This window comes from Lithobates pipiens, unplaced genomic scaffold (assembly GCF_037356315.1).
Source record: "Lithobates pipiens isolate NorthernLeopardFrog02 unplaced genomic scaffold, aLitPip1_a1.2 Scaffold_23, whole genome shotgun sequence".
NCBI classification, from domain to species: domain Eukaryota; kingdom Metazoa; phylum Chordata; class Amphibia; order Anura; family Ranidae; genus Lithobates; species Lithobates pipiens.
The window spans coordinates 286,708,908-286,736,541 of NW_027507785.1; the positions used below are offsets into that span (position 1 = coordinate 286,708,908).

Below are 27,634 nucleotides of genomic sequence, written 5' to 3' on the forward strand. Positions count from 1 at the left end.
ACACGTTCGCCATCAAGTCCGCCGGCCACGCTGTACGCGGTAGGCGCGGGCGCCCCTGCTAGCCCGGGCTCTTAAAGGGGACGTACAGGTACGCCCATTTTCCCACCGCTGCCATTGTGCCAATGTATATCGGCGTGCAGCAGTCGGCAAGCGGTTAATTGAACAAGCTGAAGTTAGAAGCTGATTGGCTACCATGCACAGCTGCACCTGATTAACTAAAGTAACCCCCATGTATCATGCACTACAGCACCACTAGTTGGCTTCTTGTGCTGCTTCTCCACCCCCCTTTCTGAGCTCTGTTGTGTAGTGGGTTTTGAGATGCTTTTTGTTTGCACCTTTATATCTGGATAGAGAGTATAGCTGAAAGGTCTTTTTAATAATATAATTTGTGCTTACATTTTGTATGTATGAATACTGTATACAGTATGTATTTGTGCATGTATGTAGGGGGTGTGGGTGATTGTTTGGCCTGCTGTCGTCTATTACTTTCAATGGACCAACTAATGAAAGACCAAAGTTAAGTTTTTGTCCATTGTGTTGTTTCAGCATTCAGACCCCATTACTTTAAATTCCAATTTTCTTGTCACGCTGCCTCCAGCCTCTCGCCACTAATGATAACCTCGTCGGGCTTCAGTATATTTTCCGTTCGCTGAGAACGCTTTATATAATTTACTTTGCTTGGACTGTCCTGATGATTCACGACTGGTTTATCATAGAGATTTTAATTAAAATTGATTTGTTTGAAGGGGAAAAATAAAGCAATATCAACAATGGGAACTTTTGGGCCCTGCTAGATAGCCACGGTCGGTCTTCAATTCATCACTCCCCGTATGGCCCAAAGCCGCCGCGCATCCCCGCAAAAACCGACAAGAGATTGAAATCAACCTTTATTAGCAGCTGAAAACAACGGCACAGCTTTAAAATTAAACGGAAAACGTGTTTGGAATGAACTGGCCGGCATCAAAATTCTGAGAATAAACAAATAAACCTCATCCCTGGCAACTTCCTGATGCAGATTGGATTCTTTTCAAGTAGAAAAACGCCAGATATCGATACGCTGATGCTGGTTTGATTAATAGCTTTTTTTTTTTTTTCCTCCCCCTCTTTTTCATCAGCGCTCAGAAATCTAAATGACTTCCTTCATAATTTCCATTCCTCTTGCTCAGGCACAGCCTAGAGCCAATGATTTTCTTGCCTTTGATTTTTTTTCCCCTTCCCGTGTAGGTATTTGAAGAGGTGTATTGGACAACGCTGTGCCAAAATATCCTGCAGACTTCTTTTTTAAATTCATTTACACGTCGTGTTTGCTGGCTCAAACTTTGTATTTCATTTATATGCAAGGGGAAAAGTCTGCAGACTTGTTTCAGTCATTTCTGTCAAATAGAACAACAGATTTCTTTATTAACCACTTAAGGACCAGGCCTCTTTTTCAGACTTGGTGTTTACATGTTTAAAACAGTTTTTTTTTGCTAGAAAATTACTTAGAACCCCCAAACATTTTATATTGTTTTTTTTCTAACACCCTAGAGAATAAAATGGCGGTCATTGAAATACTTTTTTTCACACCGTATTTGCGCAGCGGTCTTACAAGCGCACTTTTTTTGGAAAAAATTCACTTTTTTGAATAAAAAAAATAAGACAACAGTAAAATTAGCCCAATTTTTTTTTTATATTGTGAAAGATAATGGTATGCCGAGTAAATTGATACCCAACATGTCACGCTTCAAAATTGCGCCCGCTCGTGGGATGGCGTCAAACTTTTAGCCTCAAAAATCTCCATAAGCGACATTTAAAAAATTCTACAGGTTGCATTTTTTGAGTTACAGAGGAGGTCTAGGGCTAGAATTATTGCTCTCGCTCTACCGATCGCGGCGATACCTCACATGTGTGGTTTGACCACCGTTTTCATATGCGGGCGCTACTCACGTATGCGCTCGCTTCTGTGCGCAAGCTTGTCGTGACGGGGTGTTTTAAAATTTTTTTTTTTTTTCTTATTTATTTTAATTGATTTTATTTATTTTTACACTGTAAAAAAAAAAATGGATCACTTTTATTCCTATTACAAGGAATGTAAACATCCCTTGTAATAGAAAAAAGCATGACAGGTCCTCTTAAATATATGATCTGGGGTCAAAAAGTCCTCAGATCTCATATTTGGGCTAAAATGCAACAAAAGAAAAATAAAAAATAAAGAAAATCTGACATTTAAAAAAAATATACCTTTAAGAGGTATGGGCGGAAGTGACGTTTTGACGTCGCTTCCGCCCTCCTATGGTATAGAGACGAGTGGGGGCCATCTTAGCCTCACTTGTCTCTATGCCCAGCTAGGAAGAGGACCCGATTGCCTCCGCCGCTACCAACGGCTCCGGTAAGCGGCAGAAGGTGCGGGAGGGCGGCAGGAGGGGGGGTGGCACCTCTCCCGCCGCCGATAGCGGTGATCTCGCGGTGAATCCGCCGCGGAGACCACCGTTATCGTACAGCCGACCGCCGCCTGAAGAGATGGATATCTCGGTTGTGGCAGCAGCTGCTGCCGTTACCAAGCTATCCCTCTTCAAAAATAGGACGTACATCGTCGTGCGGCGGTCGGCAAGTGGTTAAAGGGCCGCTTTGCCCAAAATGTGATATGTAGCGCGTGGTGGGCAGAGTTAACTTCTGGCTTTTTATTTTTCTTGTTTGAGAACCGTGTACCGGCATTAATGCTTTTGTTTTTTAGTACTTTGTTTCCCACTTCTTCCAATGCATTCTTTAGGCTAGGTTTACACTAATGCCACGTACACACGACCGGACTTTTCAACAGCAAAGGTCCGACAGAGCGAATCTGTCTGACAATTAGATCGCGTGTGGGCTCCATCGGACCTTTGCTGTCCAAAAATCTGACGGACTTTAGAAATAGAACATGTTTCAAATTTTTTCGCCGGAACTCCGCCGGACCCAGTTCCTATCGAGAAATCCGTTCGCGTGTATGCTAGTTCGACGGATGAAAAACGATGCTAGGGCAGCTATTAGCTACTGGCTATGAACTTCCTTATTCTAGTCCGGTCGTACGTCATCACGTTCAAATCCGTCAGACTTTGGTGTGATTGTGTGTGGCCAAGTCCGTTAATCCGGAAAGTCTGTCGGAACTCTGCCGAAAGACCGTCGGACCTAGTCCACCGAAAAAGTGGGAGATTCCTCCATCCACACAGTTCAGCGTAGATGGAGGAATCTGTTCCACTTTTTCCATCAGACCATAGAAAATCTGCAGATAATCTATAGGTGTATGGCCAGTCTTACACTACAGAGCCTTGCAAAAGTATTCACCCCTTGGCTTTTTACCTATTTAGTTACATTACAGCCTTTAGTTCAATGTTTTTTTTTAAATCTGAATTATATGTGATGGATCAGAACACAATAGTCTAAGTTGGTGAAGTAAAATTTGAAAAATATATACATAAAACTAAAATAATAAAAAATAAAAAATAAATAAAAAACTAATAATTGGCATATGCGTATGTATTCACCCCCTTTGTTATGAAGCCCATAAAAAGCTCTGGTGCAACCAATTACCTTCAGAAGTTACATAATTAGTGAAATGATGTCCACCTGTGTGCAATCTAAATGTCACATGATCTGTCATTACATATACACACCTTTTTGAAAGGCCCCAGAGGCGGCAACACCTAAGCAAGAGGCACCACTAACCAAACACTGCCAGAAGACCAAGGAACTCTCCAAACAATGTTGTTGAGAAGTACAAGTCGGTGTTAGGTTATAAAAAAAAAAAAATATCCAAATCTTTGATGATCCCTAGGAGCACTATCAAATCTATCATAACCAAATGTAAAGAACATGGCACAACAGCAAACCTGCCAAGAGACGGCCGCACAAAAAACTCACGGACTGGGCAAGGAGGGCATTAATCAGAGAGGCAGCACAGCTAAGGTAACCCTGGAGGAGCTGCAGAGTTCCACAGCAGAGATTGGAGTATCTGTACATGATGATGACAGGATGACAATAAGCCGTATACTCCATAGAGTTGGGTTTTATGGCAGAATGGTCAGAAGAAAGCCATTACTTTCAGCAAAAAACAAAATGGCACATTTTGAGTTTGGGAAAAGGCATGTGGGAGACTCCCAAAATGTATGGAGGAAGGTGCTCTGGTCTGATGAGACTAAAATTTTTCTTTTTGGCCATCAAAGAAAACGCTATGTCTGGCACAAACCCAACACATCTCCCAAAGAACACCATCCCCACTGTGAAACATGGTGGTGGCAGCATCATGCTGTGGGGATGTTTTTCAGCAGTCGTGACTGTGAAACTGGTCAGAGTTGAGGAAAAGATGGATGGTGCTAAATACAGGGATATTCTTGAGCAAAACCTGTACCACTCTGTGTGTGATTCGAGGCTAGGATCGAAATTCACCTTCCAGCAGGACAATGACATCAAACACACTGCTAAAGCGACACTTGAGTGGTTTAAGGGCAAACATGTAAATATGTTAGAATAGCCTAGTCCAAGCCCAGACCCCAATCCAATAGAAAATCTGTGGTCAGACTTAAAGATTAAAGACTTAAAGATTGCTGTTCACAAGCACAAACAATCCAACTTGAAGGAGCTGGAGCAGTTTTGCGAGGAGGAATGGGCAGAAATCTCGGTGGTAAGATGTGGCAAGCTCATAGAGACTTATCCAAAGCGATTTGGAGCTGTGATAGCCGCAAAAGGTGGCTCTACAAAGTATTGACTTTGGGGGCGCGAATAGTTATGCTCATTGACTTTTTCAGTTATTTTGTCCTATTTGTTGTTTTCTTCACAATAAAAAAAAAAACCTCTTTAAAGTTGTGGGCATGTTCTGTAAATTAAATGATGCAAATCCTCAAACAATCCATGTTAATTCCAGGTTGTGAGGCAACAAAACATGAAAAATGCCAAGGGGGGTGAATACTTTTGAAAGGCACTGTATATTACCAAAAGTATTGGGACATGTGCCTTTACACGCACTTTAATGGCAGGTGTTCTGTCGGGTTGAGGTCAAGACTCTGTGCAGGCGAGTCAAGTTCCTCCACCCCAAACTCACTCACCCATGTCTTTATGGACATTGCTTTGTGCACTGGTGCGCAGTCATTTTGGAACAGGAAGGGGCCATCCCCAAACTGCTCCCACAAAGTTGGGAGAATGAAATTGTCCAAAATGTCTTGGTATGCTGACGCCTTAAAAGTTCCCTTCACTAGAACTAAGGGGCCAAGCCCAACCCCTATAAAACAACCCCACAACATAATTCCCCTTCCACCAATTGATTTGGACCAGTGCACAAAGCAAGGTCCATAAAGACATGGATGAGCGAGTTTGAGTTGGAGGGACTTGACTGGCCTGCACCTCAACCCGATAGAACAACTTTGGGATGAATAAGAGGGGAGACTGCGAGCCAGGCCTTCTCATCCAACATCAGTACCTGACCTCACAAATGCACTTCTGGAAGGATGATCAAACTTTCCCATAGACCAGGGGTTTCAAAATGGCAGTCCTCCATCTGTTGCAAAACTAAAAGTCCCATCATGCCTCTGCCTGTCGGAGTCATGCTTGTAACTGTCAGCCCTGCAATGCTTCATGGGACTTTTAGTTTCGTGATAGCTGGAGGGCCGCCAGTTTGAGACCCCATGGCTTTCTTTCTGCCACTCTTCCATAAAGGCCAGATTTGTGGAGAGCACGACTAATAGTTGTCCTGTGTACAGATTGTCCCACCTGGGCTGTGGATCTCTGCAACTCCTTCAGAGTTACCACGGGCCTCTTGACTGCTTCTCTGATGAATGCTCTGCTTACCACCTTTAGGTGGACGGTCATGTCTTGGTAGGTTTGCAGTTGTGCCATACTCTTTCCATTTTCCATGCTGAATTGAACAGTGCTCCGTGAGATGTTCAAAGCTTTATAACCTAACCCTTCTTTAAACTTCTCCAAGGGTTTATCCCTGACCTGTCTGGTGTGTCACTTGTCCTTTATGATGCTGTTTGTTCACTATGGTTCTCTAACAAACCTCTGAGGGCTTCACAGAACATCTGCATTTATACTGAGATTAAATTACAAACAGGTGGACTCTATTTAATAATTAGGTGACTTCTGAAGGCAGTTGGTTCCACTAGATTTTAGTTGGAGGTATCAGCGTAAAGGGGCTGAATACAAATACACGCCACACTTTTCAAATATTTATTTGTAAAAAAAAAATTGAAAACCGTTTATCATTTTCCTTCCACTTCACAATTAGGTGTCACTTTGTGTTGGGCTATCACATAAAATCCCAATAAAATACATTTATGGTTTTGGTTGTAACGTGAGAAAATGTGGAAAGTTTCAAGCGGTATGAATACTTTTTCAAGGCGCTGTATCCAGTGTGTTCCTTCACCAATTCACCAACAGTACAAACCAATGGCAACCCCAACCTACAACTGGCTTTTGCAGCGAGGAGCACATGGAAGGGCGATACATGTCAATAAACAAGGATAAATTCCCAGCTCTTGTACCAACCAGCCTGCAACAAACTGAATTGTCCTAACAGTTCAAGTTAAAACCAGGGGTTTGGTTCACACACATTTGCAAATATATGCGTAAGCTGCAGCAGCCACATCACGGCACCCAGTCCTAACTCTATACCTGCCCTTAATCTATCCGTTATTATATATGGGCTCCAACATTGGAGGTTCTCAAAATTAGGACTGCAGTACACTAAGGAATTTTCCTTGTGTTTTTTGACTTGTGTCACCCTTCCATGTGCTCCTTGCTGTAAAGGCCAGTTATAGGTTAGGGAGGTTGCCATGTGTTCGTACTGTTGGGGGATTGGTGAGGGGACACACTGGATACCTTCACTGCCATTGAGCTATTGCTGGGTGTCCAGTGCACTCCTATACCTTTAAGTAGGGGTGGGCTTTCTCCAGGCATACCTGCCCTTAGTCTTTCCATTATTATATATGTGCTCCATCTTTTGGAGGCTCTTAAAATTTCTAGAGCTAGGACTGCAGTACACTGGGGTGTGGTGAAGTGGCCCTGCAGCTTATGCATATATTTGCTGTTACTGACCTCGGCTTATTTTCTGGAATTTGCCTTTGCCTCCTGCTCTTGTACCACATTGTTTTCCTGTGCCTGGTTCCTGCCCGGTGATCTTCAGCTTCCAGTTCTACTCATCTGGCTGGCACACAGATCTGGCTTGGTCCACAAACTCTGCCACTCTGTGCTCTCACACACTCCATCACCACCTTTAGGAGTGCAAAAGGGGCCCCCTCATCTACTTAATCTCTGCCAGCCATGTAATAGGCAGGTGCTTCATCTTTCTACCATCTAACAAATACTGAAAAATCAATATAAAACAGACCTGTCAGGTTACAAATTACTAGTAGGAGTGAACGCACACTCAACCCATTGGGGGATATTTACTAAAACTGGAGTGCGCAAAATCTGGTGCAGCACTGCATGAAAACCAATCAGCTTCCAAGTTTCATTGCCAAAGCTTAAAGTGGTTATAAACCCTTTTTGGTGACTTTTAGCTATAGGTATGCCTAGAATAAGGCTTACCTATAGGTAGTGGAAATATCTCCTAAACGTGCGCTGTTTAGGAGATATTTCACGTGTAGTGCGCTGATGTCCTCATCGGCACATGCGATGTGAAGAAATGGACCACTGTGGCGTTTCTTCCCCCAGCGTGTGCTGTGACTGACGGCTCCCATGCACATGCGACTCCAGCTAATCACAGAGCCGGAGTCCATGGCCCCGGAAGGAAGAGGGGCAAAGATGGACGCAGCCTGCTCAGGGGACAGCACAGGCTAGTTTGTAGGCAAGTGTCATGTAATGGGCTAATATGCGATGCATACGAGCCCATTATGCTTTTCATTTGCAGGCCTTGCGGGGAGCAAAACCCATCGGGGTTTACTTCCTCTTTAATTTAAAGTGGAGCTCCACCCTAAAGTGGAGCTTCCGCTCATTGGAACCCTTCCCCCCTCCGGCGCCACAATTGGCACCTTTCAGGGGGGAGGGGGGTGCAGGTACCTGTACAGTACAGGTATCTGCACCCACTTCCGGCATAGATATCTGCAGAAAGTACACCCCTTTCTGCAGAATCTACGCCCCTTTCCGAAAGTCCCCCGCTGTCTGCTGGGAAACACACGGATCCCAGAGACAGAGGGGACCATCCTTATTGCACAGTGCGACTCGCGCATGCGCAGTAGGGGACCGGGAAATGAAGCCGCAAGGCTCCACTTCCTGATTCCCATACCCAAGATGGCGGCGGCAGCACCCGAGAGACGATCGAGAGATTGGCTTCGGGTGCCGACATCGCGCGTGCGCTGGGCGGGTAAGTGTCCTTATTTTAAAAGTCAGCAGCTGCAGTATTTGTAGCTGCTGGCTTTAAAAAAAAAAAAAAAAAAAACGGTGGACTCCCGCTTTAACAAACTGAAGTTAGAAGCCGATTGGCTGCCATGTACAGCTGCACCAGATTCTGTGTTTTCCAGTTTTAGTAAATCTCCCCTATAGAGACTGGAGGACTTGTAAATAAAGGATTGTTATCCTAAAATTATATAAGGGTGATATTATGTTATTAGTGAAATATGTGCAGAGTTTTAATGAATATATTTTTTAATTGATCTGTTTACAGGGTTCTCAAAGGATGCACATTGATGACCTTCAAATGTCCTTGGACAGTTTAAATGACCCGATTCCCCTAGAGACAGAAAGTGGTACTGCGTCTCCTTACAGGTCTCACTTTTCTCGATCGGCTCCATCATCAGTACTAAGACACCCCCCTAGCCCTGTGCTAAACCGATCTTCTCTCCGAGAGAGGTAATACTCGTGTTTTTCCCCTAGACACTTTTTATTATTATTTGTAAAGTGCAATTTTATGTGATTCCCGGACATGCGTTATAATGCTGTATAGACCCTCATATGCTGCAAACAAATCAATCTCAAGGTGTTGTTTTGATTTAATTTCTGTTTCAGGGAAGTCGTCTGATTTTAGGCTGGAGGAAGGTAGTCAGCAGAATTGTTGCCTAATTGTTCAATAGACAAAGTTGCTGAGATTGTAGATTTTATAAAAGTACAGTTTTCTATCGGATGCTTTTCATATTGGATGTTGCTGCCTGTCAGTCAGTTCTAAGATAGCTGAGATAATAATCTGTCTGAAGGTCATTTTTCCTAAAGGGCCAGTCTACCCAAAACTGGCATTTTAGCCTCTGAAACCTAAAGAGTCCATCTAAAAATGATATTTTGGCTATTATCGGAGACTGATGGGCTAAGTTACCTGGAGTTTTTTTTTTTTACAACTAAGCTCTATGTCAGTGGTCTCCGAACTGCAGCCCTGGGGCCGTGTGCGGCCCTTTCCTTGCTTTTATCCAACCCTTGGGGCATTATTCACCTACTGTCAAAAACAGTGGGCCATAGTTCCTGCCACTGACATTGACAATGGGGCACTATTCCTCCCACTGACACCAATGATGGGGCACTATTCCTCCCACTGACACCAATGATGGGGCACTAATCCTCCCACTGACACCAATGATGGGGCACTATTCCTCCCACTGACACCAATGATGGGGCACTATTCCTCCCACTGACACCAATGATGGGGCACTATTCCTTCCACTGACACCAATGGTGCGACACTATTCCTCCCACTGACACCAATGATGGGGCACTATTCCTCCCACTGACACCAATGATGGGGCACTATTCCTCCCACTGACACCAATGGTGCGACGCTATTCCTCCCACTGACACCAATGATGGGGCACTATTCCTCCCACTGACACCAATGATGGGGCACTATTCCTCCCACTGACACCAATGACGGGGCACTAGTTCTCCCACTGACACCAATGATGGGGCACTATTCCTCCCACTGACACCAATGATGGGGCACTAGTCCTTCCACTGACACCAATGATGGGGCACTAGTCCTTCCACTGACACCAATGATGGGGCACTAGTCCTTCCACTGACACCAATGATGGGGCACTAGTCCTTCCACTGACACCAATGATGGGGCACTAGTCCTCCCACTGACACCAGTGATGGGGCACTATTCCTCCCACTGACACTAATGATGGGGCATTATTCCTCCCACTAACACCAACTATTGGGCACTATTCCTCCCAGTGACACCAATGATGGGGCACTATTCCTTCCACTACCAGTGATGGGGCACTATTCCTCCTATTGACACCAATGATGAGGCACTATTCCTCCCACTGACACCAATTATGGGGCACTATTCCTCCCACTGACACCAACAATGGGGCACTAGTCCTCCCACTGACACCAACGATGGAACATTGGGGGTTATTTACGAAAGGTAAATCCACTTTGCACTGGAAGCGCACTTGGAAGTTCAGTCGCTCTAAATCTAAGGGGTAGATCTGAAATGAGGGGAAGCTCTGCTGATTTTATCATCCAATCATGTGCAAGCTAAGTTTTTTATTTTCCTTGCATGTCCCCCTCGAATCTACAGCAACTTTACCTCCAAGTGCACTTGCAGTGCGAACTGGATTTGCCTTTAGTAACTAAACCCCATTGTTTACTGCAACTGACACCAGGACATTTCCTACTCCCGCTGGCCACAGTCGCGCCCCCCTAAAGGACGGTGAACTGGCCCTATGTTTAGAAAGTTTGGAGACCCCGGCTGTAGTTGGATAGAAATTAATTGGTGTAGTTATGTATTTGCTAATTGAAATTCATGAAATGTGTGCAGCTAAAGTAAGTTCCTAAGTTCTGCACCTTCACTGTCCTATTACATGCTGGTGGGGCAGGTGGGTAACCCAGCAGGATTGGCTAATTTCAGTGGAAAAAATGAGGTCACTGACCTGGCTTTTCTTCCCAGATGAACTATGTAAATCTTAGCACTGACTGGACAAAATTTCAATTACAATATCATTAGGACACAAGTAAATCTGACAGTTAGCAATCCCAGCATTCCAGGAATGTTACCGTATATACTCGAGTATAGGCCGACCCGAATATAAGCCGAGGCCCCCAATTTACCCCAAAAAAACTGGAAAACTTATTGACTCGTGTATAAGCCGAGGGTGAGACATGCCTGTCCATCCCTGTGTGTCCGTCCATCCCTGTGTGTCCGTCCATCCCTGTGTGTCCGTCCATCCCTGTGTGTCCGTCCATCCCTGTGTGTGTGTCCGTCCATCCATCCCTGTGTGTGTGTCCATCCATCCATCCCTGTGTGTGTGTCCGTGCAGCCTTGTGTGTGTGTCCGTGCAGCCTTGTGTGTCCAGCCTACCTGTGTTCCCCGAGCCTCCGTCCCGTGCCTCCGTCGTCCCGTGCCTCCGTCGTCCCGTGCCTCCGTCGTCCCGTGCCTCCTCCGTCCCGTGCCTCCTCCGTCCCGTGCCTCCTCTGTCCCGTGCCGAGCCGAGCCTCCGTCCTTCCAGGATCGCCGCTCTTCATCGGCGCCTCGGCGGCCATTCTACCTTTCAAAAGCCGCGCCTCCGCCTGTGATAGGCGGAACACTCAATTTCCCAGCAGTCTGTGTTCTGCCTATCACGGACATCCTCTCATCCTCGTCCGTAGTACGAGGATGAGCGGATGTCCGTGATAGGCGGAACACTGACTGCTGGGAAATTGAGTGTTCCGCCTATCACAGGCGGAGGCGTGGCTTTTGAAAGGTAGAATGGCCGCCGTCTGTCTGCTCGACACGCTGATCGAGCAGGCAGACGGCGATGACTCGAGTATAAGCCGAGGGGGGCACTTTCAGCCTCAAAAAAGAGGCTGAAAATCTCGGCTTATACTCGAGTATATACGGTAACTGTATTTTGAAACCGTTAAATCAATAGTTTTAGTTCCGCTTTATGATTTACTTCTGTTCAGGGGCTCTGGACTTCAGCAAACGGAAACGGGAACAATGCTACAGACAATTTACAGCACACACTAATTTTGGTAGCATAATTATTAATGTGGAATGTATCTTCCTTGCTAAAGAACATTTTTTTTATCAAGTTGTTATTGGTAAAGTTAAGCTTTAAGTAGTCATAGTCAGTTTTTTTTCTGTAGGAAAAAGGGTTTAAATCATATGAATAAAAGGTGACAGATGTAATCACCCCTGGCAATGTTCTGTGGGTTGTTCCAACCTCTGTAACTGTATTTTTTGCTAGTCTGCATGCAAATGTGGAGAATATATATTAAAAGCTTGTACAATTAAAAAAAAAAAAAAAATCCATATATATGTACAGTATCTCACATAAGTGAGTACATCCCCTCACATTTTTGTAAATCTTTTATTCTATCTTTTCATGTGACAACACTGAAGAAATGATACTTTGCTACAATGTAAAGTAGTGAGTGTACAGCTTGTATAAAAGTGTAAATTTGCTGTCCCCTTAAAATAACACAACACACAGTCATTAATGTCCAAACCAACAAAAGTGTGTACACCCCTAAGACCCCTTTCACACTGGAGGCATTTTTCAGGTGCTACAGTCTTAATAATAGCGCTTGAAAAAAAAAGCTTCAGCTGCAAACCCAGTGTGAAAGCCTGAGTGCTTTCACACTGGGGCACTGCACTGGCAGGGCATCACAAAAAGTTCTTCCAGCAGCTTCTTTGCAGCGTGTAGGAGCGGTGAATACATTGAAAACAATGGGGCAGTGCCGCCATACCGCCGGTAAAGCGCAGCTGCGTTTTGTTGGCGGATTTAGCCTCTTTTCGGCCGCTAGCGAGGGGGTTAAAACTGCCCCATTAGCAGCCGAATAGTGTCACTAAAACTATGGTAAAGCGGCGCTAAAAATAGCTTTGCTTAACTGCTGACACCCGGGGCAGCTCAGTGTGAAATGGGTCTTAGTGAAAATGTCTAAATTGGGCCCATTTTCCCTCCCCAAAGTGCCATGTGACTCGTTAGCGTTACAAGGTCTCAGGCGTGACTGGGGAGCAGGTGTGTTAAATGTGATGTTATCGCTCTCACTCTTTCATACTGGTCACTGGAAGTTCAACATGGCACCTCATGGCAAAGAACTCTCTGAGGATCTGAAAAAAATTATTGTTGCTCTACATAAAGATGGCCTAGGCTAAACGAAGATTGTTAAGACCCTGAAACTGAGCTGCAGCACGTTGGCAAAGACCATACAGCGGTTTAACAGGACAGGACAGGTTCCACTCAGAATAGGCCTTGCCATGGTTGACCAAAGAAGTTGAGTGCATGTGCTCAGCATCATATCCAGAGGTTGTCTTTGGGAAATAAATATGTGAGTGCTACCAGCATTGCTGCAGAGGTTGAAGGGGTGGAGGGTGAGCCTGTTAGTGCTCAGACCATATGCGGCACACTGCATCAAATTGGTCTGCATGGCTGTCGTCCCAGAAGGAAGCGTCTTCTAAAGATGATGCACAAGAAAGCCCACAAACAGTTTGCTGAAGACAAGCAGACTAAGGACATGATTTACGGGAACCATGTCCTGTGGTCTGATGAGACCAAGATAAACTTATTTGATTCAGATGGTGTCAAGCATGTGTGGTGGCAACAAGGTGAGGAGTACAAAGACAAGTGTGTCTTGCCCACAGTCAAGCATGGTGGTGAGAGTGTCATGGTCTGGGGCTGCATGAGTGCTGCCGGCACTCGGGAGCTACAGTTCATTGAGGGAACCATGAATGCCAACATGCACTGTGACATACTGAAGCAGAGCATGATCCCCTCCCTTCAGAGACTGGGCTGCAGAGCAGTATTCCACCATAACAAACCCAAACACACCTCCAAGATGACCACTGTCTTTGCTAAAGAAGCTGAGGGTAAAGGTGATGGACTGGCCAAGCATGTCTCCAGAACTAAACCCTATTGAGCATCTGTGGTCATCCTCAAATGGAAGGTGGAGGAGCGCAAGGTCTCTAACATCCACCAACTCTGTGATGTCATCATGGAGGAGTGGAAGAGGACTCCAGTGGCAACCTGTGAAGCTTTGGTGAACTCCATGCCCAAGAGGATTAACACAGTGCTGGAAAATAATGGTGGCCACACTTTGGGACCAATTTGGACATTTTTACTTAGGAGTGCACACTTTTGTTGTGAGCAGTTTCGACATTAATGGCTGTGTGTTGAGTTATTTTGAGGGGACAGCAAATTTACACTGTTATACAAGCTGTACACACGCAACTCAACATTGTAGCAAACTGTCATTTCTTCAGTGTTGTCACATGAAAAAAAATTAAATAAAATATTTACAAAAATTTGAGGGGCGTACTCACTTTTGTGAGATACTGTGTGTGTGTGTGTGTGTGTGTGTGTGTGTGTGTGTATGTATATATATATATATATATATATATATATATATATATATATAAAATATAATATAATATAGTTTTAGAGGTCGACCGATATGGGTTTTTCTCTGGCCGATACTGATATTTAGAAATCGCGACGGCCAATGGCCGATATATGATGACGATTTTTTCCCCTTCATCTCATAAAATCTAACAGACACCTTTCACACTGGAGTGTTTTTCAGGCGCATTTGGGCTAAAAATAGCACCTGTAAAGTGCCTGCAAAGTCCCCTGTTCTGGTTGGGTCTGTCTCACCATCATTACAGGTATAATTCCCATACATGTTTTTCTTTCTTTTTACCAGAATACCATATTTTTCAAAATAGTGGGCCTTTAAGTTTTTTTTCATCAGGCATCACACTTTAAGGGCCGGTTCACACTGCGGGCGATGCGAGGCGACACCGACTTGCCTCGCCGCGACCTCAGCGGCGACTTGCAAATGACTTCTGTATAGAAGTCAATGCAAGTCGCCCCGAGGTCGCCCAAAAGTAGTACAGGAACCTTTTTTCTGAGTCGGAGCGACTCGAGTCGCTCCTCTCAGAACGGTTCCATTGTACAGAACGGGGGCGACTTGTCAGATCGCGGCGAGGCAAGTCGTGTCGCCTCGCATCGCCCGCAGTGTGAACCGGCCCTGACTGTATGGTTGTCTACATTTTAACTGGCGTAAGGCAAGGATGCCGTACTTTGATGCAGGAAAAGCTTGAATGCAAAAGGAGCACCATCAAGTGTTTAGCATTAATACTGAAGAGTGAGTATGAACCTGATAGAGATCAGAGAGCCATCTACTGACAGACGGCACAGCATGGGGTTATTAGGAGCCTCTCTCAACTTATTGACTTAACAACAACACACAAGCTTATTCAGTAATGATGATCTGTAAAGTGTATTTAGTAACCAGCAGCTGCCATTATTTTATTGTCAGGTAGTCCGCTTAAGATTTTTGATTGGTTGCTGTGAGTAACTACTCTTCACATTAGCCCTTTAAGGAAAATGTAATCTCTAACTGAATGACATTTATTTTGCTATTAGTTGTCTAAAGCACTGTATGGTGTTTAATGCTATGCATGTATATTGTGTATTATTGAGTTCAGGTGATTACAGTGAAGGATTCTATTGATGCTACAGCATACAAGACATTTTAATCAACTGTGCGCTTCCAACATTTTGGTAACAGTTTGGGGAAAACCTCTTTCAGTTCCACTATGACTGTTACCCTATGCACAAAACCAGTTCCATAAAGACATTGATTGATGGTTTTGGTGTAGAGGATCTCAAGTGGCCTGCACAGAGCCCTGACCTCAACCCTACTGACCACCTTTGGCATAAATTGGAAAGCTGAATGTAAGCCAGGTCTTCTCATCCAACATCAGGCTCAAGCTCACAGATTTCCACAGACACACTTTAAAAATATATGGAAAGCCTTCCCTATAAGGTGAGGTTCATATGAGCAGCTGTGCTAGTCCTTTCAAAAGTAATCCATAATGCAGGGGTATCAAAGTCAGTTTCATCATGGGCCACATCAGCATCATGGTTGCCCTGAAAGGGACAATTGTGTCTGTAAGACTAGATGTCCAGAGCACCCTACTACAGTTACATCAGATATCAAGAGCCCCCCCCCCCAACCTTCAGAAGTCATAAGTCTCCCAACTTTTTGCCTTTTGCTGCTGCCAGGAAGAAGTTGGGAGTGGAGGTAGGAAGCAGAATGTGCAGGGTCTGGAGGAGGACTAGAGGGGGGCTGGAGTCTGTTGAATGCTGAGACCAGGAGAGGCAGAGATGAGGTGGTTCTGCGGCTGCGCAGAGAGGTGCATGATCTATAGGACTAGTTCTATCCTCCTCTCTGCTGCCTACTGCTGAGACAAGGTTGGGTCATAGAAGAAGGGGGTGTCGCAGCTGTTGGAGAGGTGCGAGGGCCACATGAAATTGCCCGGTGGGCCTTGTGTTTGACGTGTGTGCCATAATGGATTTATTTTCAGAACAGTTAGGTGATGAGGAGGCAATGTGTCACCTCCGCAGTAAGTGTGACACCACAACACTGCAACCACATGTGTTACTCATGATTGCAGGGCAGTTTTGGTGGTCACGTTTGGTGGAGCTGCTGCCTGCCAATTGCAACAAGGAAAGTTATTTATGCCGGGCTGGTGAAGCACAGCATCAAGGCCACATATGTGGACCCTGATCCAGCTACCTTTACAGCTTTGGAGGGTTAAAACGCAGCTCAATCGCCTGTTTTTGCCACCCCACCAATTGCAAGTATAAATGAGCACTAAGTTTGAAGGCTGTTATAACTACATAGAGGAGACCAATTTCATATTAATGCCCAGGGTTATACGCTGGGATGTCCAGTGAGATTATAGGTGTGATGGTCAGGTGTCCATAAACATTTGGTCATATAGTATATCTCTAATCTTGTGTAATGCTAGAACCTTCTGCTGTTTCTATGTGATTCCCCTGATGGTGTGATTGGTGGTCAACTATTCAATGCATTCATTCATTTTAATAGATCAGATGTTTAAAACAATCCATCAGCGCAACACAATTAATACATTTATATTATAAATATCACTCGTGCAAAGTGTCAAAAAATCTAAACGTGAAAAAAGTGTAAAAAAAAAAGTGAAAAAAGCCAAAATTTGGGATACTGCAGCCTAATGGTATGTTAAACCCGTGTGCTGAACTCTTCTGATAAATGCTGTGCTTCCCTATTGATGTGTACTGTGTGTTTATAAAAAATAAAATGCTAATAAAGTAAACCTTCATGCAACAAAGTACTAATGAGTGCATATGATACATTCAAATAAGAACATTAAAAATATTAAAGGCGTTAAAAGTAGATGCAGTACATAAACTTGAAATCAAGTATGCTCCCAGTGAAAGTAGTCAATAAATATGCCAAACAAAAGGTGCTCCATGTGCAATCTGCCACTGCAAATCAACGTGTGTGCTCCCACCAGGGTGTTTACAGACCCGCAGGTGTGGGCCCCCTGGGCTTATGCCAAGGCAGGTCTACAAGGCTTGTATATACAGTTAGGTCCATAAACATTTGGACACAGGCACAATTTTCATACTTTTGGCTCTGTATGCCATCAGATTAAAATGAAAACAAAACAATTGAGATTAATTTGAAGTGCAGACTTTCAGCTTTAATTCAAGGGGTTGAACATACATATCATGCATAAAAGGAGAAAAAAAGTTGGGACTTTGTATGAGACCATGACCATCCAGTACACAGGTCTCCATCCCTATCCATATGAAAACATAAAAGGGAAAAGGGGGGAAAAATTAAGGGAAATTGGGACTTCATATGAAGCACACCACTCAGGTCGGATGAGACATACGGTAGACATAATATATGTTGTTAAATAAGTGGCCATCATTTGCATATAATAATAATGATACATTTTTTTTATAATCAAATAAATAATTGGATACAATACATATTCAAACATGATTATATCATCATAACAATGTACAATTCATAGCATAGTAGACAATGTAACACATAGTACAATACATATCAACAGTATACCCAAGAATAGGCGCAGATATAAAAATAAAAAATTCAAGAAAAATTCTTTATGACTCGGCCGAATAAAACCCATAGTGTACACATGGATACCATGATATATCACCAAATATATAAGCTCAACGCGTTTCGTGGAGTAATATCCACTCATCAGGAGCAGACAGTCTGGGAGTGCCTGTAATAAATTGTAATTATATAATTAATTATCATAAATTAACATAGGAAAAGAGGGAACACCAACATATGGTCCTAACACTCTTACCTATGGATATCTGATAGAGGTACACAATGTAAGTATACATGTAGTGGAGGACATCGGGGGATGGGAATACATCCCCACCGGGAGCTGAGGCGGCAGACACTGCGGCAGCAGGGTGAGACCAAAACATATAAAGTCCCAATTTCCCTTAATTTTTCCCCCCTTTTCCCCTTTATGAACATGCATATCAGGTACAAATTTTAGGAACTGCAGCCATTTTTATACACAGTCCCCCCATTTTCAGGGGCTCAAATGTTCATAGTAGGCGAGGTTGAAAAAAGATACAAGTCCATCATGTCCAACCTATGTGTGTGATTTTATGTCAGTATTACATTGTATATCGTTCAGGTGCTCATCCAATGTTGTAGTCATTTAGGTGCTCATCTAATAGTTTCTTGAAATTATCGATGCTCCTCGCTGAAACCAGCACCTGTGGAAGGGAATTCCATATCCTTACCACTCTTACAGTAAAGAACTCTCTACGCTTTTCTTCTAATTTTAGTGAATGGCAGCGTGTCTTATTAAATTCCCTTACACTGAAAAGTTTTAGCCCTATTGTGGGGTCACCAGTATGGTATTTGTACATTGAAATCATATCCCCTCTCAATCGTCTCTTCCCCAGAGAGAACGAGTTCAGTGCCTGTATCCTTTCCTCATAACCAATGTCATCCAGTTCCTTTAATAGTTTTGTTGCCGTTCTCTGGACTCTCCCTGAGGACTGGTGCCCAGAACTGGACAGCTTACTCCAGGTGCGGCCGGACCAGAGTCTTGTAGAGCGGGAGAATTATCTCTTTATCTCTGGAGTTAATCCCCTTTTTAATGCATGCCAATATTCTGTTTGCTTTGCTTTCAGCAGCTTGGCATTGCATGCCATTGCTGTGCCTGTCATCTACTAGGACCCCCAGGTCCTTTTCCATCCTAGATTCCCCCAGAGGTTCTCCCCGTAGTGAGTAAATTGCATTCATATTTTTGCCACCCAAATGCATTAGTTTACATTTTTCTGCATTAAACCTTATTTTCCATGTAGTTGCCTACCCCATTAATTTGTTCAGATCTACTTGCAAGGTTTCCACATCCTGCAGAGAAGTTATTGTCCACAAATATAGAGATTTAACTGTTTATCCCATCCTCCAGGTTGTTTATGAATAAATTAAATAGGATTGGTCCCAGGACAGAACCCTGGGGGACACCATTTTTCACCCCTGCCCATTCTGAGTACTCCCCATTTATCACCAACCTCTGAACCAGTTTTCAATCCATGTACTCACCCTATGCTCCATGCCAACAGACCTTACTTTGTACAGTAAATGTTTATGAGGAACTGTGACAAATACTTTTGCAAAATCCAGATACACCACTTCTACAGGCCTTCCTTTAGATGGCAGCTCACCTCCTCATAGAAGGTTAATAGATTGATTTGACAAGAACAATTCTTCATGAATCCATTCTGATTACTGCTAATGATACTGTTTTCATTACTAAACTCTTGTATATAGTCCTTTATCATCCCCTCCAAGAGCTTGCATACTATTGATGTTAGGCTAACTGGTCTCTAATTTCCAGGGATGTATCTTGGCCCTTTTTAACCACTTCAATACCAGGCACTTAAACACCTTCCTGCCCAGACCAATTTTGAGCTTTCAGCGCTGTCGCACTTTGAATGACAATTGCGCGGTCATGCTACACTGTACCCAAATGAAATTTTTATCATTTTTTTCCCACAAATAGAGCTTTCTTTTGGTGGTATTTGATCACCTCTACGGTTTTTATTTTTTGCGCTACAAATAAAAAAATACCGAAAATTTTGAAAAAAAAAATGTTTTTTTTTTGTTTCAGTTTCAAAACTTTGTAAATAAGTATGTTTTCTCCTTCACTGATGGGCACTGATGGGGCTACACTGATGGGCACTGATAAGGCGGCACTGATGGGCACCAATGTGGCACCAATGAAGTGGCACTGATAGGCGGCACTGATGGGCGACACGGATGGGCGACACGGATGGGCAACACGGACGGACACTGATAGGTGGCACAAATTGGCACTGATAGCTGGCACGGATGGGCGGCACGGATGGGCGGCACGGATGGGCGGCACGGATGGGCACGGATAGGCGGCACAGGTGGGCATGGATAGGCGGCACAGGTGGGCATGGATAGGCGGCACAGGTGGGCGTGGATAGGCGGCACAAGTGGGCACTCATAGGCGGCACAGGTGGGCACTCATAGGCGGCACAGGTGGGCACTCATAGGCGGCACAGGTGGGCACTCATAGGCGGCATCGGTGTTATACTATAGTAATGGATGCCAATCAGTGCCAAACAATAATGCATGCCAATCAGTGATGCCCATTGTGGGCACTGATTGGCATCCATTATGGGCACTGATTGGCACCCATTGTGCTGACTGGCATCCCTGGTGGTCTAGGTAGGATTATGACCTTTATTACCTTTTCCCTGGTGGTCTGGTGGCGTCCCTGGTGGTCCAGTGTGGGCATCCTGGGGGGGCTGTGCTGATAATCGATCAGCACAGACCCCCCCTGCCAGAGGAGCAGCCGATCGGCTCTCCTCTACTCTCGTCTGACAGACGCGAGTGAGGGAAACCCGATCACCGGCTCTTCCCATTTACACTGTGATCAGCCGTGATTGGACACGGCTGATCACGTGGTAAAGAGTCTCCGTCGGAGACTCTTTACCGAGATCGTAGTTGCCGGGTGTCAGACTGACACCCCGCAACAACGATCGCCGCGATGCACGCCCCCGGGGGCGCGCAGCGGCTCATAATCCTGATCACGTCATATGACGTCCGGTCAGGATTATGAAACCACTTTGCAGCCGTCAATTTCCTATAGGGCGGGCGGCAAGTGGTTAAAATATTGGTGCTACATTGGCTTTTCTCCAATCAGCTGGTACCATTTCAGTCAGTAATTGGACAAATGAATATAATCCTAAATAAAATGTTCATTTTGAATATTTTGTTTATAATCTTTTACTGGCAATAACTGCCTGACGTTTGGAACCCATAGACATTACCAAAGACTGGGTTTCCTTGTTTCTGATGCTTTGCCAGGCTCTAGCTGCAGCTAGTTTTTGCCTTCAGCGAGTGAAATGCATGCTCAATTGGGTTAATATCAGGTGATTGGCTCGGTCATTGTAGACTATTCTACTTATTTTCCTTCAAAAGCTCCTGGGTTGCTTTTGCAGTGTGTTTTGGATCATTGTTCATCTGTACTGTGATGCACCGTCCAATCAAATTTGCTCCATTTGGCTGAATCTGGGCTGACAGTATATCTCTAAACATTGCAGAATTCATCCAGCTGCTTCTGTCTTCTGTCACCTCATCAATAAACACCAATGACCCAGTTCCACTGGGAGCCATGCATGCCCATGCCATCACACTGCCTCAACCATATTTTACACATGACGTTGTGTGCTTTGGATAATGAGCTGTTCCAAGCCTTCTCCACACTTTTCTTCTGATCATTCTGGTACAGATTAATCTTGGTTTCATCTGTCCAAAGAATGCTTTGCAGAACTGGTCTGGCTTTTTTAGATTTTTTTGGCAAAGTCTAATCTGGCTTTACTATTTTTTGGGCTTATAAATGGTTTGGACCTTGTGGTGAACCCTCTGTATTTGCTCTCATGAAGTCTTCTTTTGTTTGTAGACTTGGACAATGATATGCCCACTTCCTGGAGAGTGTCCTTCCCTTGTCTGAATGTTGTGAATGGATTTTTCTTTACCATAGAGAGGATCCTGCGATCATCCACCACTGTTGTCTTCTGTGGACATCCAGGCCTTTTTATGTTGCTGAGCACACCGGTGCGTTCTTCTTTCCTCCGAATGTACCAAACTGTTGATTTAGCCACTCCTATCTCTGTGATGGATTTGTTTAGTTTTTGAAGCCTTACAATGGCCTGTTTCACTTGCATTAATAGTTCCTTTGAACGTATGATGTAGGTTCACAGCCATAGATTCCAAATGCAAATACCACACTTCAAATCCAGACCTTTTACCTGTTTAATTGATGAAGAAATAACAAAGGAGTAGCCCACACCTGGCAATGAAACAGCTTTTGATTCAGTTGTCCAATTACTTTTGAGCCCTTGAAAAAGGGGGGGGGGTGGCTATTCTTAACAGCTGTAATTCCTAAACCCTTCCTCTGATTTGGATGTACATACCCCTAAATTAAATCTGAAGGTATTCAGCACATATCCATTATATAACTATAGCTTGAATATGTTTTGGTAAATACCTGAAAAAAAAAGAAAATTGTGCCTGTGTCCAAATATATATGGACCTAACTGTATATGTTAGTCCACCCAGAAACATGGAGTCCCCCTCATTTGGTCCAGTTCATGGGGAAAAAAAACAGGATCATGGAAAGGACATGATACTGTTTCTTAAAAAATACTTATAAAAGCCAAAAATAGTGTCCCGACACTTGGAATGATCTGCTAACTGATTAGGTTCTGGGATTGCTGCTGCTCCACTCGGCAGAAGTGACGTCGCATGTGACCAGTATGCCTGCCCTACGTGTTTCATCATCAAAGCGCCATCAGGAGGCATGGCCATGCCTTCCATCTCTGCCGTTTTATACCCCATCCTCAGTTTATGGACTGCATCTACTTTTAACATCCTTAATATTTTAAATGTTCTTTATTTGAATGTATCATATGCACTTATGAGTATTTTGTTGCATGAATTTTTACTTTTTAGCACATTAACACTTTATTTTTTTATAACACACGGTACACAATTAATAATTTGCCTGCATCAATCTGATCACTTTCATTGTCAAAAATTTACAAAAAAATTGTTTTATTATCAATCGATTGTTCTATATACCACCCGATCAGCTTGCAATTCAATTCACCTGATAGCTTTCATTTGATTCAGTCCCCCAAATTAGAATGAAGGCTGAAAAGATAGAGAAAAACTATTCGCAAATGAAAGATCCGCTCAGAATATTGAAAAGATAATTTTATCAAATGATTAGATTGATATGTACAGAATGTGGCCAACATTAATTTCAGTGTCGGCTCTTCCAATGAACAATATGGCTTTATTTTCTCTAGTATTGACTTATCTGTTCTCTAATGAATGCTCTGACCACACATCCAGCCTCTGTATGGGTCAAGAACCCTTAATTTACCACTGTGTGTCTGCTACAGCACGTCGACAATCCATATACTGATCATGTGATTTTTTTTTCTGTGTTTTTACCATCAACAGCAACATGGATGACATAGTGTACTTCTTCTGCTAAATCTGCCAAGACCTAGCTGCGTGTCAGAAAATGACTTTCGGCTCATCCAGCCGAATAGCACTATAAAAATTCAAATTATCATGAGTTTGAACTCAAATCTTTTTTTTAGATGTGTGGGATGCAGTTAAACAAACAATGTTCCCAGCGTGCCAAGCTTTCCTGCTGGAATTATACATCCTGACAAGAATCTAGAATGCAGTCTTATTTCTTTCCCTAAGAAATGATCTAGTAAGAGATTTTAAAATAAACATATGATATTTTTTTTTTCTTAGAGACACTACATTCTTTCTACTGCTTAAAATCATATCATTTCAAAGACTTTATTTTTCTTGAATGTGTATTCAGTTCTAAAGCCTCGTTCATATGGGCATACAGCAGCTAATGCCTGCATGTAGGCAGTCCCATTCATAGAACATGGTACCCGCACCCACACAGATGTCAAATTGGGGGCAACAGCTGTGTTCATGCAGCAGCTTACCCCCCCGGATGACATGAATGGGGCTGCCTGCACAGGGATGCCTGGAACACCTCTGCATCCCATGCAGGCAAAATCCATCCCTCACATACGGTGCCTTGAAAAAGTATTTATACCCTTTGATATTTTCCACATTTTGACATTTGCAACCAAAAATGGAAATGTATTTTATTGGGATCATTGCAAAGTTATAGATACATTTCTTTATGGCCACAAAGATGCGGGGGTGTTATGGAACGAAATAGTCAACCTGGCGCTGGCACTGTCAATGTGAGGTTCCCGACCCTTAATTCAGGCGCTTGAACTGGAACATTGGAAGAAGGCCTCTGGCACCCCAAGTGGGAACAATCTGTGCTTGGAGGCTTCCCCCTCGATCCCACAAAATACTAAAGACCTTGTGAGCGGTAGTAAACTGTTGACGAGGTTCCATATTGCTCGGCAGGGGAGGCTAAGTGACAGAATATCATTCCTGGTGCAGACCAGGCTAAATGGCCATAATCAGTCAGAAAATACTTGCGAAGGGAGGAGAAAGGGAGAAGAGGGTGAAAAGAAAGAGACACAGAGAGAGTCGGAGAAGGAGGATCTTGTCACAATTTCCTGGTCGGGCCTGGAAACCTGGTCACAGTGGAACTCCCACATACAGGCATCAGGGTTCCCATATGGCTTCGAACTTCAGAACTGTGTCCGTTAATATGCTGACAAGTTGCTCCTGCGACATAATCCAGGAGATCTTACGTTTGACTGCTGAGAGGGGTACTGAGGGTTGTTTCCACGCTTTAGCGATGGTCATTTTGGCTCCTAGCAGCATGAAGTGTATTAAGTTACAGCTTGCTTTAGGAATGCCAAGGAGACTGGCGTTCAGGAGAGCTATTGACAGGGTCCTTGAAAGCTGGTGAGTAGTTACTCTCTGGATCATGGCGAACACCCTGCACCAGAATGTCCTGATTCTAGGGCACCCCCACCAAATATGGACCATGGATCCCATGAGCTGTTTTATTGGGATTTTATGTGATAGGCCAACACAAAGTGGCACATAATTGTGAAGTGGAAGGAAAATGATAAATGGTTTTCAAATAATTTTACAAATATGTGAAAAGTGTGGTGTGCATTTGTATTCAGCCCCCTAAGTCAATACTTTGTAGAACCACCTTTCACTGCAATCACAGCTGTGAGTTTTTTTGTGAGTTTTCTTGGGTATGTCTCTACCAGCTTTGCATCTAGAGAGTGAAATGTTTGCCTATTATTTTTTTTCAAAATAGCTCAAGCTCTGTCAGACTTGATGGAGAGCGCCTGTAAACAGCAATTTTCAAGTCTTACCACAGATTTTCAATTGTATTTAGGTCGGAAATTTGACTGGGCCATTCTAACACATGAATCAGCTTTGATCTAAGCCATTCCATTGTAGCTCTGGCTGTATGTTCAGGGTTCTGCTGGAAGGTGAACCTCCGCCCCAGTCTCAAGTCTTTTGCAGACTCTTAACAGGTTTTCTTCTAAGATTGCCTTGTATTTGGCTCCATCCACCTTCTCACATTTTTCCATCAACCCTGACCAGGTTCCCTGTTCCTGAGGAAAAGCATTCCCACCACCATGTTTCACGATGGGAGATGGTGTGTTCAGAGTGATGTGCAGTGTTAGTTTTCAGCCACTTGTAGGCTAAAAAGTAAAATTTTGGTCACATCTGACTGTACCTTCTTCCACATGTTTGCTGTGTCCCCCACATGGCTTCTTGCAAACTACAAATGGGACTTCTTATGGCTTTCTTTCAACAATGGCTTTATTCTTGCCACTCTCCCATAAAGACCAGATTTGTGGAGTACACGACTAATAGTTGTGCTGTAGACAGGTTCTCCCACCTGAGCTGTGGATCTCTGCAGCTCTTCCAGAGTTACCATTGGCCTCTTGGTTGCTTCTCTGATTAATGCTTTGAAAAAGGTATCCAAGCCTCATTGGATAGGAGAGAAGGTTCCTCGAGGTTTGCCTGTAATGCAGCCTTACAGCGCTGAACCCTACGTAATGAAACCCTGTGCAATGTTTATTCTGACCAAGGTGCTTTCCTGCAGGGTGCTATACAGGTCTAGGGGAGTGGACCCTAAATTAAGGGGGACCCTTTCCCTGAAGGTCTTTGATTACAAAGACCGCCATGATGGGTGAAGGTTGGACTCCTTTTATGTTCAGAGTCCTGCAGCAGGAATGTTAAGTCTACATTTTTGCAGTTTCTCCTTTAAAAAACAAAAATAGAGATCTAGCTGTCTTAGTGGCCACTGTGAGCAGTGTGCTGTTTAATAATGCACTGTGTACTTAGGAGAGTGGGCTGCTGTTTCTCCTCCAGCCACTTGAGGGCGCAGGCTCGCTTAGTATGGCCTATTTCTATATAGGCAGGAAGTGGAGGGGCGGCCATGTTTACTATGTGGACGGCAGGTTCAGCAGGGCCTCTAGAGACATAACAGCAGCCCATGGATACTAATGAAGTGTGAGTTTTTACTATGGGAGAAATGTGTGGCCAGACAAGTCATGATTATATACTGCATACTTACTGCTTAATCCGGGGGGCCTGCACAACTGTAAGTCAATACCCCCCTATATGGGTATCAGTGCGTATTGTGTCTCCAGAATAATGTCCATTTGGTCTGCAAGAGCTTACTTTTAGGCTGCTCTGAAGCAGAAAAAAATGCTGCATGGTATGCATATGTGCTTGGCTAATCCTGCAAAACTGGTATGGGGCCAAGTGCAGTTGGGCAGGTGCAGCATAGTATACATGCTTGTATAAACACGTTTTGCCTAGATGTTGCATAGATACATGTGGCATAAGCACATGTTTGAAAGAACATGGGCATTGCTGCACTTTAAGGAGTTGTGTCTCCAGAATAGCATGCATTTGGTCTGTAGAAGCTTAGTTTCAGGCTGTTGAAGCAGCATAGAGCTGCATTGGATGCTTATGTACCGTATATACTCGAGTATAAGCCGAGATTTTCAGCCTCTTTTTTGAGGCTGAAAGTGCCCCCCTCGGCTTATACTCGAGTCATCGCTGTCTGCCTGCTCGATCAGCGTGTCGAGCAGACAGACAGCGGCCATTCTATAATTCAAAAGCCGCGCCTCCGGCTCTGCCTTCGCCTGTGATAGGCGGAACACTGAATTTCCCAGCAGCCTGTGTTCCGCCTATCACGGACATCGTCTCATCCTCGTACTACGGACGAGGATGAGACGATGTCCGTGATAGGCGGAACACAGGCTGCTGGGAAATTGTGTTCCGCCTATCACAGACAGGGAGGCGCGGCATTTGAACAGGGGAATGGGCGCCGACGAAGAGCGGTGATCCTGGGACGGGACCGGACGGAGGCTCGGCTCGGGACGGGACGGGACCGGACGGAGTCTCGGGACGGGACGGGACCGGACGGAGGCTCGGGACGGGACGGGACCGGACGGAGGCTCGGGACCAGACGGAGGCTCGGGACCGGACGGAGGCTCGGGACACAGGTAGGCTGGACACACAAGGCCACACACACACACACACACACACACACACACACACACACACACAGGGATGGATGGACACACACACAGGGATGGATGGATGGATGGATGGACACACACACACACAGGGATGGATGGATGGATGGACACACACACAGGGATGGATGGATGGATGGACACACACACACACAGGGATGGATGGACACACACACACACAGGGATGGATGGATGGATGGACACACACACAGGGATGGACAGGCATATCTCACCCTCGGCTTATACACGAGTCAATAGGTTTCCCAGTTTTTTGGGGGTAAATTGGGGGCCTCGGCTTATACTCGGGTCGGCCTATACTCGAGTATATACGGTACTTGGCTAATCCTGCA

The 27,634-nt window shown here is 44.4% G+C and overlaps 1 protein-coding gene across 3 annotated transcripts in view; it reads left to right on the plus strand.

The window, feature by feature from the left end:
* SPATA6 (spermatogenesis associated 6) overlaps positions 1-27,634 on the plus strand; it is a 156,517-nt gene that overhangs the window by 67,840 nt on the left and 61,043 nt on the right. For all 3 annotated transcript variants that reach the window (XM_077450280.1, XM_077450282.1, XM_077450281.1), the window contains one exon: positions 8,612-8,796. In XM_077450280.1, coding sequence (XP_077306406.1) covers positions 8,612-8,796 — 185 coding nt within the window. The remainder of the gene's footprint in view (positions 1-8,611; positions 8,797-27,634) is intronic.